General features: G+C 42.6%; 1 protein-coding gene across 2 annotated transcripts in view; it reads left to right on the forward strand.

Annotated features, from left to right (window-relative positions):
* PNLDC1 (PARN like ribonuclease domain containing exonuclease 1) overlaps positions 1-7,859 on the forward strand; it is a 32,899-nt gene extending 25,040 nt beyond the window's left edge. The window contains exons 14-19 of one of the 2 annotated variants that reach the window (XM_067542229.1): positions 138-191; positions 4,625-4,667; positions 5,449-5,548; positions 6,633-6,808; positions 6,989-7,087; positions 7,655-7,859. In XM_067542229.1, the coding sequence (XP_067398330.1) occupies positions 138-191; positions 4,625-4,667; positions 5,449-5,548; positions 6,633-6,808; positions 6,989-7,087; positions 7,655-7,727 (545 nt within the window). In that variant the 3' untranslated portion in view covers positions 7,728-7,859. The remainder of the gene's footprint in view (positions 1-137; positions 192-4,624; positions 4,668-5,448; positions 5,549-6,632; positions 6,809-6,988; positions 7,088-7,654) is intronic. The other variant, XM_067542230.1, reaches the window with a different exon arrangement.
* Positions 7,860-18,055: the final 10,196 nt, after the last annotated feature.

An 18,055-nucleotide genomic window follows, 5' to 3' on the forward strand; every position in this document is an offset into this window, starting at 1 on the left:
AGGAAACATGAAGATGAGAAGAAATTGGTGGATAACCTGATGCTTAGTAAGAGAAGGATTATATTGACCCAAAGTAGTTTGCACAGTGTTCTAGAAATACTTTAATTTATTTTCCCATTTTTTCTGGACAATTTTAGCTGACAAGAAATTTCCCCATGAGGCGGCCTATGATGCATTTCTCTGTGGATCAGGTAAAACCTGACATTTCTTAAAGGTTTAACTGTTTGAAATCAGGAATTGCCTTCCTTACACTGTAACCATATTCATTCAACATTAGGTAATACTTGTTGTGACCCGTCCGTAGTTAGCCCAGTGGTGACACATACTTTACCACTGGTTGTTCTGTTACCTCTACATTACCCTCCTGCTGGGGCTAGGCTTTGGCCCCCCACTCTGGCCCCCTCTAAAGAAACATTTCTTCGTTGAGCCCCAACAAACTCATTCTGCATGTGACTCCAAGTCAGAGCTGTTCCAGGCATGCCCAACCCACTGTCAGCTGGCCACACCCAAGAGGAATTCTCCTTGCTTACAGCCATGGGTGGATCTTTTCCCCCCCTGCCCGGCATGTCATCTGCATTAACAAATACACTAGCTAGTTTACTAGTTTCCAGATGCTTAACTGCTATCCCTTTCAAGTCTGGACTAGGTTTTAAAGAGAAATCCACCATTTTCACTAGCATCTCATAAACAGGGTTCTGATGTTCCTTCATTGCCAATCTCTGACCCCACATAGCATCAGATGTACCTGAGCTCACTAAGAGACTACAAGATACATCCAAAGCATTCAGAGGTGAGAGTTTGCTTACCACCCCCCTGTTTTCCCCAGAGATCAACAGCACATCTGTTCTGCTGTGTAGCTTTAGGTGCCCAGTCTTTCCTCTGAAATGGAGGCACTCTCTGTTCACTTACAGAGCTAACAGCCTGGAGACATTCAGGTTCCAACCTCATTGTCTCCCCACTATAATGACCAAGCACAGCCATTTGGTTATGGGGCTGTTTGAGCTTTCTAAATATCTTCACCCCATCTGGAACCTTTTCCAAGGTATCCAAACGGGACCTTTCTAAAACAGAGTCAGTGAATCCATCCACATTTGGGAAACTTTGGCAGTTAGAGACTGAACCACCTTTCCCAACATCTAAGCTGTTGCTTGCTACAGGCAATGACTCATCCTGAGCTGACTTAATCAATTTGCTTTCACACCCTGAACAGTACTTTCTGCCTCGTCCACAGACAGTACTCTGGGGATTACTTCCCCCTCAGCAGATAAACTGCTACTTGTAACACTCAAAGAATTTGAGGTTTCTTCCCCTTTGTCCCAGCCCACATGGCTGTTCCCAAACAAATTTTTGGGGAACGAGGTAACTTCCCCCATGGGCAAGACACACCCCCACCAGACGCAGGTTTAAGAACACTTCCTTCCTGGGTCTTAGTTGAATCCAGAACCACTGACAAACTGACAAATCCTCCACCAGCATAAGCTGTGAGGCACCCTCTGCCTGCTCCACAGACAGAACACTGGAGATTTTCTCTCTCCCAGCTGGTAGCACTGGAGAAGATCCCCCCTCTTACTTACCAGGTAGGGCATCTACATCAAAGCCACATTCTCTTTGTGCTCTAGTGACGACATTGACCTTGCCCCTCAGAACTACAATGTCATTTCCTATTAAAATATCCGCCAGGATCAGCTCCCGAACCCCCACCACCATTTCACCCTTAAAATCTTCTCACTCCAAGTGGACCTTTGCTAAGGGCACCTTTACTTTGTACTCAGAAAGAGCCACCAAATTCACACTCCTATCCGGCAAATAATCCTCCTCCCGGATCAATTCCTTTCTAACCAAGGTAATTTCTGAGACTGAATCCCTCCACGCCGTGCACTCAATCCCATTGACCCTGGCACTCTTTACAAATTCCTCGTTGCCCCTTCCCATCTCTGCCCTCACATAGTTAGTGAGGCAGCCCTCACTCCCCCCACTGGGGATTTCAAAAGTGGTAGCATTAACTACTGCAGTGTCCGTCTCCCAACACAAGGTGGCGGGACCCTCCTGTACCTGGCCAGACTCTGTACTTAAAGCGACAGCATTGGAATTAATTGTGGGCCGGGGGATTGCTGGCCTTGAATTATTCTTGTCCCCATGGTTTGGACAATTTGGCCTTATATGGCCTGTCTGTCCACACTGGAAGCACATGGCAGGTTTTCCCCCTGGGTGAGCGCTTTTAATCTCTGGGTTGGTATAAGACTTCCTGGCCAAGTTGGGGCTAGTTTTATTTCTGGACCCATCCTCCCTTCTAACCTGCGACGAATAGGGGTTGTTTTTCCTTTGAGGCTTATGTCCCTCTTGGCTCCTGTTTTCCATGAAAGCATCCACAATCTGTGCAGCCTCCAAAATGGTATTGGGGTTTTTATCCAGAACAGCTGCTCTGATCTAGTGGAGTGCTATTTCTAGGAGCTGTTCCCTAGCAAACAAATCAACAACTTTGCTCAAACTGTTACAAGTCTTTGCTCCCTCAATCCACTTCTTCAAATACCCAAGCAATTTATGAGCAGTTTCCACATAGGTAGCATTAACAGACAGCTTAACATTTCTAAATTTCAGCCTGTAAGACTCGGGGGTAATTTTAAACCTTTGCAACACCCCCTTTTTAAATTTTCCATAATCTAATGCATCATCTAACTCCATTTCATTAAATACCTTCCTGGCCTTTCCAGTCAATTTGGTGAGGAGAACAGGCATCCTTCTCTCATTAGGAACCTGATGAATACTACAGAGTCTTTCAAAAGTGGACAGAAACTCTTCAATATCCTCGTCATCCCTGTAAATGGGGCAGATTATTTCCAGATCTTTGCTGGTGAGAGGCAAAGGATTCAAAGAAGGCTGCAGCAGATCCTTTTTCCCTTCCTGGATTTGGAGCTGGATTTTGGCTGTTTCTATCTGTTTTTGATGAGCTTCCATTTGTCTTTGGTGAGCTTTTTCATCAGCTCTCTCTTTAGCGGCTATTAGCTCCATTTGTTTTTGGTGTTCTTTTTCAGCTATTTCATCCATTCTTTGCCTTTCCTGCCACCGAAGTTCTGCCATTTCTCTCTCATATTGAAGACGCTGGTCTCCCCAGGCTGGCTGCTGATCTTCTTCACCTGCTCCCTTTGTGGGAGAGTCAGTCGGAGATCCTATTTCCAGGTCATTGTCTCTGAGCAGATCTCTCATTTTCTGCTTTGAGATATTCCCTTTAAGGGTGATTTTTCTATCCTTACATAACTGTTTAAGCTGCTTCGCGCTTATAGCCTCATATGATCTCTGCTTACTCATCTTGACTAGCTTTAATCTTTAACACTCTCAATTCCAAATTTTAAAATTTGATATAGCGTGAGGTTCTGATCCCAAACCCAAATGCTCTGGTTCTGTGAATCCTGCTACGACTATGCCACTGTGACCCATCCGTGCCCAGGGTAGCCAACTGATAATGCCAAGGTCAGGGCAGGCTGCAAAGGGAGAGCAGATTCTCCCCGCACTGGTAGATGACACTGAGGCCCGGCTTCCCAACCAGCCACAAACTGCACTTCTGAATCCTCACAGAAGCCAGTACACAAAAACATACAGCCCCCTTTATTGCATTTCAACTCCAGGCTCCCAAATCAGCACTAGGTCCAGCAAAGAGACCAGTTACTTAAACTCTCTGCTCTTTGCTTAAAAAGGTTCCCTCTGACCCCAAGGGGTCAGCCACAGCACCAGATCAATACAAGTTTGGATCTTACCTAAAATACCATGCTGGCAGCCAATCCTTTAGTATCTAAACTAAAGGTTTATTGTAAAAGAAAGAAATAAACCATGAGAGAAATGTTAAAGGGTTAAAGTAAATTACAGATATACAAATGATTAAAAGTCCATTTACATCAGGTTTCTGGAAGAAATGTGGAGTTGCAGGCTTGTATAGTTCCCTCTGGTACACATCCAGTATCTGGATGGGTCTAAGTCCTTTGGTTCAGTTGCAAGATGAATAGATCCAGAGGTAGGTGTGTGTCTGCAGCTGGACAGGATCATAGACAAAATGGGTTTTGTGGTCTGATCTTATATACCCTCTGTCTTTTGGCCATATGGCCTGTGAAACTTACAGGAGCTAAAATGGAGTCCAGAGTCACCTAAGCAGTTTCTGGTGACTCATTGGTGATGCTGGCTTCTCCCTCTGGGCCCCTTGCACCTGGGAATGTCTTAATGGGCCATTATGCAGGCCATTGTTCTGCAGCCATCCTGTCTGGAGTGTTGCCCAGGCAGCACAATTTGAAATACAGATATCTCAAATATATCTATAACTTTCATTTCACATATTACACATGAACATAACTATTATTATCTTACTTAGCATATTATAACCTTCCGAACAGTACCTGACATGGCATATCCCACATGGATTATTATGATTCTGCCATGATGATGTCACACAATATACTAAATGCCCTCCCCCCCCCCACTCAAGCCAGCCCCCACGACACCCCCAACGCGAGACTGGTGTAGAAAGGTGTGTCTGTAATTAGCTTTTGTTTGCTCTATTTCTTTAGAATTGAACATTTATTTAGCTTTTCCTTCTGCACTCTTTGTAACGTCACCTCTTCGTTATTTCTCCTTTTAGTTCTTTTGAAAATAGCTCACTTGCTTCTAGGCAGAATGCCACGGTGAGTGGTGTTTATGAACTTCTTCACCTTGGGAATGACTTGCATTCATAGCTCTTCTGGAAAATAGCTGTCAGTTTGTGATTTTTTTCTCTTAAACAAACTTGTCCAGTTTTTGACTAAAACATCATTCAAAATGCCACTACTCCAAGTAATTAGCTTGTGACTGTATAAAGCTGCAAGTTAGAGTTTTTGTCTCAAGGCCAAAACCTTATTTTAAAAAAAATCACCTTGAGGGATTTGATGGCCTGGAGGGCTGGTAATGGAATTGTGTATCCTTCCTCCTTCGGGTCATTGTTTCAAATCCTGCTAAGGCTGCTAGTGACCAAATGTTCTCACCACCTGACAGCTGTGGTGAAATGAACTGATGGCTTCGTTCAGGTTCCTATTGGACGTTTATTCCCCCCCGCACTGTTTGGTACATGTGTGGGTTTCAGTTGAGTATACCAAGGGTTAAATGGGTGTTGAAACAATGCTATCCTTCCCCCCCAGTATATGTGATCTCTCCCTCTGTTATGATGGAGGCATGCTGGCAGGGTGGTGTTGGGTAAGCTTGAGCTGCCTTGTATGTGCTGTATCTGTTCTGTACACAAGGTTGTTAATCTGTTTCCTTTTACCAGCGCTATATTCACATTCTAAATAAATAAACCCTTCGTACTTCCCCTGTTCCTGTTCCCTTAAAGGTCTGCTCTAGCCATGAGTTCCCTAAAGCTGTATTACTGCGCCATTTCCTATAGTGTAGGTCACTGAATTTTTTTATATTATTTTATTTTTTACAACATAGTGACACACTGGAGACTGATCCCTCTTTCTCTCGCTATCTCCGAGTATTAACCAAGTATCTGAACCAGGTGAATCTGATTCGAGCTGGCGTTTCAAAAATCGTGAGTTTCAAGTGCATCATGTTTATCCTCATTGCATCTGAATGACCAGATGCACAAGCTAGTAGGTTAGAGGCTCGCTTACATGAGTGAAAGAAAACGCCAGCTATTGCCTGGATCTGCATCTGTGGAAGACTTCTCAGTGACAATCCAAATAACATTTAAAAAAAACCCAGATGTGCTGAATTTTTATATGCATTTTGTCACCAGTTACAAAGGGACATAGTCCTTTCACTGCAGTCAAGATGCCTCTTTCCCCCATTTCAGCACCTATAATGAGATGGAAATACAAGGGGCACTCAAAAAGTACTCATACGGATTAAGGTATCCCTACTTCCAGGCTTCTGATTCCTACAGTATGTTTTATGTATGTCCAGTATGTTGGAGTTTTATTTTCACGTGTGTTCTGGTGACTTAAGGTTTTTGCTCTCTTGGTTCATGCTCACAGGAGTCCAAAGATGAAAAAATGCTTTCTTGTATTGTACAGCTGGGTATTGTTTAGTCACTGTCACTTTTTTTTTTTTTTTTGCATGTTTCTTCCCCTGTTGTGTTTGATTAAGGTTAAGAATTTGTCACAGTTATTTTTAGTAAAAGTCAGGGAGTAGTCATGGGCAATAAACAAAAATTCATAGAAGCCTGTGACCCCTCCCTGACTTTTATTAAAAATAACTATCTATGTAAAAAATAGCGCTGACTGAGGAGAGATGAAAGCAGGAGGGCAGGGTATCCTCTGCTGCCTGCAGAGGCTGGGAATTGGGGGCCAGGGCCAGGATCTTTGGATCTGTGAACCCCCCCACCAGCCTGTTGGGCCTGTGAAACCTGTGGTGGCTTGAGCTCCATGGCTTTCTTCCCTGCCTCCCTGCTGCCCACAGTGACTCGGAGCTCCAGGGCTGTCTGCCCCCCGCCCCAGCTGAAGCAGAAAATGTCATGAGAGTTGCAGGAAGTCACTGATTCTGTGACTTCTGTGTCCCCCATGACATCATTTGATCCTTATTCATGATTTTAAATACCACTTTTAGTGTTTCCACAGTCAGATGAGGATTAAATTTGAGTGTCTCTGGCTGAATTTCACTTCTCTGTTTTTCAGAATTTCTCTGGCACAGATGTCCCCAGCCAGCGTCCACCTCTTCTGATTGCCAGTGTTCAGGGATGGCCTGGGGTGGATGAAGAACAGATCTATCAAGAATTAAAAGTTCTGTGCAGGTTTGATGTCAGACGACTGACCAAGAACCAGTTCCTGTTGCTTGCCAATAAATTTAAGGAGTAAGTGATCAAAATTCTAATTCTTCATCCTCTCCTCCTCTCTTCTTCCTGCCCCCAATGCCCTTTTGCTCCTGTCCTGTTGACTTTTAGATGCGGGGATTCATGTCCCAAGCCTCAGAATGCAGTAAGAGCCGCATGCAAGATATAACTAATATAATGAAATTGTGATTTATTTCTTAGTGTCAGGATTGTTCTGCGAGATTATAAAGCTCACCCCAATCTGCAGATTTCGCTCTATCACCACTGGAGGCACTCACCACAAGTGAACTGCTTGCTACAGTAAGTGATGATGATCTCATGGGCCTTCTGCTGTGAGTCAGGAATAATATTCTCTCCTGAACTAGCTTGCTCTGTGTCTTTGTATGAGAAACAGTTTATTACTCTTATGTAATGTTACACTGTAGATCCACTATGAAAACATGTCATTCAGAAGCAGGCTTTATGCAGTAGCTTAGAATGGTCACTTTTTAAAAATGAGCTTCCACATCTAGAGAATTGGGTTCTAATCCTGACTTGGATCATCAAGAAAACGTTTCCTTGTGGCCATCACAAAACCACTATGCTGTCATAACTGGCAGAAGTTGATTTCTGAAGCCCAATACTGGAACGCCATGGGTGGGGAAGGAGGTATTTCTTTCATAAAGCCGTGTTGAAAGTTCAATTCTGGAACAGCAGGGGGATTTGCTTGTTAAAATTGCAGTGCTTTGTTAACCCAGTGATAGTGGTGCTGGTGAAGAGAGAATATTAGTTCTGACTAGCTCAGGGAGGAGTCTCACTTTCACAATCCTCTTACTAACCCCAAACGTAAATAGTCTAATAACGTTTTAACTTTCTTCCCGCTTGCAGAATTGCTGGCATCGTGGCATCGTGGTCTCTTTTGGCCTTTGTCTGTGGAGGATCTTCATGGTATGCCATGTAAAAGATTATCTTCTGGAAAAATCTCAGGGACATCTTTCCTATCTATGTGCTTTTCACCAGGATTGCCTGATTTTTTTTCCCCTTACACTGTTAACATAGTGATATGATAGTCAGTAAAAGGATTTTAAGTTTGGTTTTTTGTTTGTCTGTTTTTGTAATTGAAGGCAATCTGTGTTTAAGGAGACTGTCAGGTTTTAGGAATCAAATCTGAAGGGGAAAATCCCTCTTTTTTTAAATATATTCATTAAAGAATTACCACTCCTTCTTGAGGTGCAGGTGGAATCCACCGCTGTGATGGGACCTTTGTCTTGTTCCTCTGTTTGCATTTCTTCAACAACATTAATAAACCAGTTCTGTTCCACATGCTGTGCTGCTGTTAAAAAGGCTAGTGCACAGAGACTCATGTTGTGGCTTTTTGAAATTGTTAAATAGAAGCAGCTACTTTAATTTCAGTTCCACTTCAACTGAAGGAAAGGGACTTATTGTTGTTGCCAGACGGAAAGGGACAAAACAGATGGAGAAATAATTCTGCAGGCTTATGAAAGGTTTTCAAATGTCAGGTGACTTCTCCTCCCTTGGCACAAAACTCATCCTAAAACTGATTGAGCACTCTGGGTCCAGATTCAACCCACATCTCCAGGGGTGTGGAAGATCCTCAGACACTAGGAAGAGTTTGGTTCTGCTATGGAAAGTGGAAGCTGAATTTGGGAGGGACTCAGCTCCATGAGGCTCCCTGCATGGTGGGGTGGTGGGTACAGGAGCACTGGGGCCCACGTATCCATTGCATGGACCCTTCCATCAATGCCTCCCTTTTGCAGGGTCAGGAGAGCACTAGATGGCCTGCTACAGTAGGTTCCTGGGAGCAATTCTGCAGCTGACCTGGAGGGGAGAATTTGTCACCAAGCCGAGCACCTAGTCAGGCTCAGAGCTTCCAGTTTGAGCGTAAGAACAAACTACCAGTCAGAAATAGAAGTGAAAGTAAGTTAGCATATGGGTTTTTGGAAGGCACTGGCTGAATGGTTCATTAACTTATGGGTGAAAATACTCAAACTCTCCAACAAACTCCATGGAAACACTCCAGGCTCTTGTGACTTAAGACATGCAGAGGGAGGCATTTCTAAAGGAAATGTCTGGTCTGTTTGCTGAAGTGATTACAGAAAAGTACACTGCCCCGTTCTGTTTAGTGCAGACCTCCTCTTTCCTAGCACCTCCCTCCTGTTGTCCAAAACAAATCTCTAAATGTGTATACTCAAACAATGACTGCCTTCAGCAGTTCCAGGGCTGCTTTGAATCCAGGCCCCATAAAGTATACTAAGATCAACGCTCCAGTTGGTCAAAGGACACCATTGAGAAGAACTGGAGTTTAAAAGAGCAGTTTATACTAGAAGAGGATTTAAAAACAGATGCATAACAGTGTTCAAGTTACAGTGGGTGTAAATATCAAGTGCTGTTTGCTTACAGGTTAACTGCATGGGCTTTTAACCACTTTCCTATTGCTGTTGTGAAAAGACGTGTATTTTATTTTCAAACATGGTTTTTGAACTCTTCACAATGTACTGGTGGCAGTCTTTTGTTATTTCTGTCAAGCCATTAATTTGCTTTTGGTGGCACCTTAGCTGCTGGAGTTGACTGGCCGTGTTCCTTTATGTGCCACTAAATCACTATTATTATTGCTATCACAGTGGAACCCCTTGTGTTAGGTACTGTACAAAGCAGTAAGACAGTCCACCCAAGATAGCATTTCCAAACTGGTTCCATGTATTACATGTTTTTTGACTGTATCTCTAATCATGGTATCCAGCAATATCCATGTCCTGTGAGAAGTCTTGTGTATTAACCAACCTTAAAATCCCACATCCTTCTAGCAGTGAGGTACTAACCACAAGTGAAGCACAGTAATGTAAAGCACGAAGGATTCTTTGTCCAAGAATCAGGCAGCACAGACAATACTGAAGAGGTTTATTCACGATACCGGGAAGCCTGATAAATCAGCTTCAACTTCCTGGTGTTACAGTGGTCAATTATATACACTTCCTTATCGAGTACATAGTACATTTTAAATTCTTTATCTATTCACTTACAAATGCAGACATTGTTCCCTCCGGAGAGAACAACAGTGATAATGGTCGTTACATACATGCAGAGACACTTTAATCAATCTACTTACATCAAGGAGGCTAGGGCTACACTTGGGGTGGGGGTAGCGTGGAGGAAGAAGGGGGGGTCCTTACAGGTAGGTAGCAGATGAGACAGAAATTCTAAAAGCAAATGTGCTGTTCTCATTGGAATTAGAATCATTAAGAGGGCATCAGGCTTCCTGAGCCATCGGATGCTTACACTAGCCCATTGTGCTTGAGGATCAGGTATGCTTGTTAGTCATTTGAATGAGTTTTGACCTACAACTTGTTAGCTGAAAACCTCAAGCCTTACAGTAACCAAAGTGTTTGAGTGGGAGAGTGACTGGAGAGAATGAATGGTGGTGTACCTGTGTTTTCTAGTGCAGGAATAAACCTCTGCTCTCTAATTCACGTTTAATCACCTGAAGTATGACAAAATGAAAGAGCTTCAAGCTCTGCTCTCTAGGAACTGTGCCCAAACTCCATAGCAGTGTGGCACTGAAAACTAGTCTGTTCAGGTGCTTCTCTTGGAGGTTAGATGCGGAGTGTGTTCTACTCGGGCAAAATTTCCAGTTCAGGTTCTTCTACACCAATGCACCTCATTCCAAGTGAATGAACAGCTTAAATGAGTCCTCTTCCTGTCCCAAAGCAGCACAGATCACGGAAGCAAACTCCGTCTGCAGCAGAGTCATAGGTCTGCATTTTTCATTACCTTCTAACAGACTCTTGACTATAGACACTATCTCTGATCAACTCTGGCAGTTATAAAACAGTGGAGATATTCCCGTCTCCCCCTTGCTGTTTTGCTTCTGACTTGTGACAAGAGCTTCTGAAAGTGATTGTGGAGATGTAGCTTGAACATCTGCTGTCCGCGGTTGCTCTCAGAAAAGATAAATATGGTAATTATATAATAGAGTTCAAACTCGTAATCCAACACCCAGAAGGCAATGCCTGAACCAAATACCATCACATCTGCACCTGTAAGAGCTCCATAGAGCATGGAGTGAGGTGCACATGTGCTTTGCTGGATCTGCCTACACAGCATCAAATTACACATGGCCATAAATGAAACAAAATCCACGAGGTACAGGATGTTCATAAAGATGAACACTCTTTGACAGCTCTATGTATCTCATAGCCCTCAGTAAACTCCTGCATGCCCACTTCATCAGCCTCATTTTCACTGCAGAATGCATGTTCAGCTCCTGTCAGCAAAGAGGCCAGGACTCATGCCAAGGCACAAAAGATGGAGTGTTTTGGCCGGAGGTGCCTAACCTATGCTTGGAAAAGCAGTGACATGGCCCTCTCCCCATTAACAGCTGGCATTGTTTCCCAAACTGCAGGTCACACTTACTGTGATTACCACCCAGTGAGGGGAAAACAATATATAAGAAGGCATGTTTGATGGAAGGGTCAGGAGTGCATCGCCAACAGAGCACAGAAGATGTGCAACAGCCACGTTCAGGATGCAAACGGTCAGGGGGTCCTGTGGAGTTTGAAGGCAGAAGAACCAGAGGGCAAGTCCACTTGCAACAACATCCAAAATGGAGCAGATGAGAACAAGCCAAAGCCAGAAGGATGTAGGTGCATCTCCCTATTGGAGATGTTTGCCAATAATCTGTGGGTGCTTCAGTAGTAGGAGGCATTGCATCCATCTGAAAACTTAGGAGCTTTGCAAGAAGACCTAGAAAGAGAAAAGCAAACCCTGATGAAACCATGCCATTGTTGTCTTTGGTTGGCACTTGAGTGATGGAGAGTAAGGTGCATGCTGTTAGCTGAGTTTATATTCAGTAATGTTAATAGATTCAAGTGGCTCTATTCTATTTAAGGAGAATCATGCTGCTGAGCCCTGGGATGTGCTCCTGAAGGTTATTTTGCGGGCATAGTCTTTTATGCTTTAATTCTTGGCATTAAGAATACTAAGCATCATACCATGGTAGACTTAACTATGTAATAACTAACATGAAAAGGTAGCTATAGTCAGGTTACTTCTATTTTCAAAACCCAAGTTAAAAGTGAATTACTTTTACACCTACCAAATGAAATGACTCTGTAACCTGCAGGAGCATTCACCTACGCTGCAGCAAATGGGCCCTGGTTTTGAGTTGCTTCATTTCTGGGACCAGTGTGGGCCAAAGGTGCCTTTATGCCATCATTCTGTTCCCCCTATTGTGGGGCCCTCTAGGCACCTACCTCACTCTCAGTATAAATTAGAAAAGCCAGAGGGCTGTGCTCAATTGCACTGGGGCTGCCACTCCCTTCCCCTCTCCTGGGATGCTGCCTCCCTCTCTTGTGCTAGTTCTGTGGAAGCCGAATTGCCAAACATCAAATGAATCACCAGCCACTAAATAGCTCAGCTACAATGTTGTGCTCATTTTTATCCTTGCAACCAAAAAAATTCTCATCTGTCCTTGTAAAAAATTTACCACTGGAAAAATTTACCAAGGGTTGTGGTGCATTCACCATCACTGACAATTTTTAAATCAAGATTGGATGTTTTTCTAAAAGATATGTTCTGGAAATTGTTTTGGGGCAGTTCTATGGCCTGTGTTATACAGCTGGTCAGACTAGATGATCACAATGGTCCCTTCTGGGCTTGGAATCTATGGATAGTAGTAGATATATCAAGTCTGCTTTTTTGTCTTTGAGTCACTTTTATAGCTGTACATTAGCTTGCCAGGCTAAGAAAAATAGTTGTAATTTTCTCTGAAACTAGACTCTAGTGTTTAATTTGGGAATGTGTTAAGTAAATTGTAAATAGTTATAGCGTTAAAAATCGAATTGATGCACTTCTACAGAATAAATAAAAGTCAAAAGTACTTCTAAATATTCCTCGAGGCCACCAGCTTTAATCCCTTCACTAATCACTGATTGCAATGGAGTTGCTGCAGATTTATGCCAGTATAAATGAGAGCAGAATTTGGCCTTAGAAATCTACATATTCTTTTTCTTATACTCATTGTCTTGTTTTTTCTAGTGCTTTACGTGAGTTGGTGACTAATTTGAATGTTGAATACATTTATTCAAAGTACAGCATAATTGAAAGTTCCAGATACACAATCTGATCCACGTATTTACAGATCTCTGATTTGAAACAACTGTAGTGTATTAATAGTAGTCATTCATGACTGGGCAACAGAATGGCAGATGAAATGTAATGTTGATAAATACAAAGTAATGCACACTGGAAAACATAATCTCAACTACATACAAAATTCTAAATTCGGTCTAAATTAGCTGTTACTACTCAAGAACAATCTTGGAGTCATTGTGGATAGTTCTCTGAAAACATCCACTCAATGTGCAGTGGCAGTCAAAAAAAAGCTAACAATGTTAGGAACCATTAGGAAAGGGATAGATAAGACAGTAAATATAATTCTTCAAGTGCTTGCCCATGTCCATTCCGATTTAGGTCTGTGCTTGCCCTGAGCACCGGCAATGGAAAGTTTTCCCCTCAGTGGTATCGGTCGGGTTATGTTTTCCTGTCAAATAGTCTATAGATGCATAAATATGTATTTAACTTACACAAATAAATAAAGAAATGTTCTCCGGTAGACACCAGTATAAATGACTTATTGAAAACATGAAAAAGAAGAAATGAAAAGAGCCGATACAATTCCCAAATTGGGTAAAGATTTGGATTTTGATGGATTTTAACTTGAATTTTAAGAAAAATGAGGTAGCAAATTCCCCCCTCCCCTTATCTTCTTAAAACTCTTTTCTAAATACTCCACTGATAAAACAAAAATGGTGTAGGACAATTCACTATCGGAGGCTACTTTCTATCTCCAAGGAATGGAGAGAGTATAAAGCTTTTCGAGTATTGTGCTCTGTATCATTACTCTTTTTTTATTCAAGTGGCTGGCCAACATTTGGGGGCTTGAGGTTTTTCCAAGTGGGAGGAGAAACTGAGATGAAGGCTGGTACTTTTGGCGCAAACTGGTTTATTTACAAAGAAAGTCCTGTTTCCCTGAACACAGGAGGAACCAAACAATAGGAGACAATAGCCTTCCTCACTGCAACAAACCCCTTTAGGCAGCGATTCCCAAAAGCTCTCTCAGGGCATGTCTACACTACAGAAATAACTTGACGTGCAGCCACCACAATTATTACATTGATTTTTAATGTACACAATCTGCTCTTGTTGGCGGTGCGCATCCTCACCAGGAGGGCTTGTATCGATTTAACTGTGAGTGTGGGGAATTGACAGCCAGAGTCATGTCAGGGTGGATGTGCATGAGGACATACCTAAGGTTTCGGACAGGACTGTACTTAGAGTGCTAACCTCTCCTGATGCTTGTGCAGCCGTGACTACACTGCTTTTGAGCATGCACACATGGGCATGTCAATCTGAGCTGGAAATTACACCTCCAGCATTAGTGTAGACATGCTCTTGGAAAGAGCCACTCCCTATTTCAGTGTTTGGCATGGACTGTCATTGTGTCAGTTGAGTTTCTGTATTTTGAGCAATTTATGTCTTTTGTGCTCAAACACTAAACTGTGCTTAAGGCAAGGGCCTTAGATGGACTTGTGCATGGTGTTTGCTTCCCTTTTCTTCCTGGTGAAATAGCCCATGGGTCTTCACCCACCTTGCACAGTGGTTGTTAGACTGTCTTAGGTAGGTACCTTGGAGAGTTACTGATTTTAAATGGTTCCCTGTAAGACCCTTGTCCATGGAATGTTTGCTCGTTGGAAGAATACAGGCCCTTAGTCTCCAAAGCTGTCAGTTTGCCCATCACTCCTATGTATATCTCAGGGCCAGATATTCTCTGAAGAGAAGCACGCAGAAGATGGTGCAAAGAGCTCCTCTCCCTAGCAAGCCCAGCACAATGGGTCTATCAGGGACAAGTGCAATAGTCTCTTGGTGACCATTGGAACTCCTCTTTTCACATGCTCCAGTGGTGCATATCATCATAAAAGGGATGCAGGAAGGATGGCCAGGTGTCAGTGCCCACTCCCCTTCTCACTGTAGCCCATGAAGTGGGCTGGATGTAGTGGGAAGAACAGACTGAACTCTCCTAATGAATGGTGCAACCTGTGCATCCCCGCTGTGCCTCAGGGATCTTGCAGACACACAAGACCTCATAGGCACAGCCTTAATGTTTAGTATGTAAGAAACGGGGAGAGAGACAGATGGTGTCTTGTGAGAAACACCACCAGGTTAAAACAAAACACATAATAGCTGTTCAACATTTGGAATGAGCATGGTCTTCAAGTCAAAATGAAAAAGAAACCATGGGTTGTCTTTTAAAATATTGATGTACCCATGCGTGCTCACACACACACACACACACACATACTATTCCTGGAGCTGGCCATCATCGCTCTCAAAGACCTCCAGTAATCCCCAGAACAGTGCAATGTGTGTCAGGTGTGGACAGGCTTAAACAACATCCAGAGCAGGACAGGAGGATAATGCTGAGGACTGGGTGAAAGAAACCCTATGTTTAAAGTACTGCTAGGATTCCAATTCCCAGACCTCAAAGAAACATTTGGATAGTAGCTAAAAACTGGCCCTCTAAAAATATCTAAAACCAAATCTCAGAAAACGTGTGACTGTTTTCTGATTGAGAGTTAATAACTGTATCCTTCAACCCTGATGTAAGTAAATGCAACTCCCTCTGAAATCACTGGGATTTGTGCCAACTCTGAACCAGATTTGAATTTGAGCCAATGATCTAAGTTTCGAAAATCTTTTGGAAAGCTGTATCCTCCAAAATACTTGGCCTGAGTTTCTTTATGTGCAGGGCATTGCTACAGAAATGCCTTATTTGGTGAGTTTATTGCTCCGGCAATTGCAATTCAGGAGAGGGGAATTTAATTTTGGACAAACATCAATTTTATATATATTCTGTGTACTGATTACTCTTTGCCTATTTTACTGAATAGGACCTGAGAATAGTTAAGAGAACAGACAAAAAAAAGGCAATAGTTGTTAAATAGGGGAGTTTGGACAGCATATGAATGTGGTCCATGCAAGAAGGAAGGTGAGATTTGAATAATACTCCATCTCGAGAATAGCAGGTTCTTTCAGCACTTGGCCAGGACAGATGCAACTGACCCCCTGATCTTTTTTTTGGTAGGCAAAACAGATTGAGCTGTTTTAGTATCTTTCTTTAAGGCATTTTCTCCTGCCCTTGAACCATTTTTGTATTTCTTGTCGGCACCCTCTCCAGTTATTCAACATTCTTTTAAAAAGATGGATGCCAGAACTGGAGACAATATTCCAGGGTCGGCCTCACCATGGCTGTATTCGCAGAACCCCACCAGAACCACCCCTCATTCAGTTATGATTCCTCATTGACAGTCACTTTTTGAGATCTGATATTCAGCCGGTTCTGAATCCATTTAACTTGTGCTTCACTGATATTGTATAGTGCTAATAATTCATCAGATCCTCTCTGTTCACTTTTCATGTTAGCTACTCTCTGTCATTATATTAAATTTAAATTGTTTTTATAGTTTGATCCTATATTAAATAGATAATATCCCTAAACTTTCCTCTTTAAACATTATGAACTCAATAAACCCTAATAAGTGAAGAATGATCATCTGGTTAGTCTTACCCATATTATATATTTGTTGGATTAAGAGTGCCTGATGTGTCGGTTTCCTACAGAATTATATTTGACTGCATTCCATTGTCCCACCCTGATATCTTCTCAGGGTATAAGGTCTTGAGAGCAGAGAGTGTGTCTTCCTATGAATTTGGACAGTGTCTCGCCCTATGTTGTGATTGGGGGCTTTGTGTGTTACTGTAACATAAGTATTAATTGCACATAAAACTTATGTTAAAAGACTGTTATTAAAGTTGTAAAATTGAGCACTCCAGAATTAGGAAATGCCAGAATTAAGGTTCTCTGTGCAACCCTAATTCAGCCCCCTTGTGCATATGAATTATGATACAGTCTTTAATTACCTGAGCACACTATCTTTTTCTGCAGAACCCCTGCTTCATTCAGTGCAGCTAAATGAGCAGCTCACTAAATATTTTATTTTATCATCCTTGTTCAACATGTAGTCCCAGGCCTTATTTACTGCACTTTTCACATTGAGAATTGTGATCTGCCTAGTGCCTCATGTCAGCACAGACAGAATGATCATCCACAGTTTCTCTGCTGCTTTTGTATGTACCTCTCTCTCTTGTACCAAAATGTGATCTTGTAACTTATCCTGAGGGATGAGAGACCCTAAAAGAAATATGCATCATAGAACAAGAGGAAAGATCCCTTCACCTCCTTTCAAAATGCTACCATAGTGTGACTGTGCCTACTCTTTTGACAAAAGCCTGGAGCACATGCATGTTGCAAAATGCTATGAGAGATTGAAACACCTAGCTCTCTCTACCCACTCCATCTCTGTGCACTCTGAGAACTCCTGTGATGTCACTTAAAGAAAACAAGACAAGCCAACTAGAGAGGGAAGAGGGAAAAATCAGTGAAAGAGAATAAATCAGTCTGAGGGCTTGTCTACCCTTGAAATGTTACAGTGCCATAGCTGCTTCTGTTGGCATAGGTAATCCACCTCCCCAAGAATTCTTCCTTTGACCTATCACTGTCTATATTGGGGGCGGGGAGGGATAGGATGGTATAGCTACTTCTCTCAGGGGTATGGATTTTTCACACCCCTGAGAGACATAGCTATGCTGATGTAAGTTCCCAGTGTAGACCAGCCCTGAGAAAACTCCTACAATCAGGGTTAGGGAGTGGAATTCAAAGAACCAACAAGAACACCAAAACAATAGTTATTGAACACCTGACACATATTTCTATTAAATACATTCACTTTATGCCCAAAATAAATAACCAGGAAGAAATGAGAGTGAGTTCTGAATGTACTTGTTAGCAGGAAAGAGGGGTAAACACTGAAACCCACCCACCAGCAGATGCAAGAGATAGTGTTTAAGGGTTCCCTACCGTATCTATCACTGGTCCCTGTAATTAGTGGATGAATCAGGAAACTATGTAAAGTAAACCAAAACAAATTTATTGTAGGATAAATGAACAATAACAGGGGTCACTCAGAAGGGTTATAATACAGAGGAGGTATACTCCAGGTTCTCCCCAAAACTCAATATACCCACGCCAAGTCCAGATGTAATACTTAAGATTCATTCTTTTCCCTTCCACAGGGTGTTGGCTTTGACCTTCCGGAATGAAGAGATGTCCTTGGCTTCAAGGCTCTGGCACAGGAACAAGAGTGTCCTTCTTGA

The sequence above is a fragment of the Emydura macquarii genome, unplaced genomic scaffold (genome assembly GCF_026122565.2).
Source record: "Emydura macquarii macquarii isolate MOO-44397 ecotype Brisbane River unplaced genomic scaffold, CSIRO-AGI_Emac_v2 contig_705, whole genome shotgun sequence".
In the NCBI taxonomy this organism is placed as follows: Eukaryota; Metazoa; Chordata; order Testudines; family Chelidae; genus Emydura; species Emydura macquarii.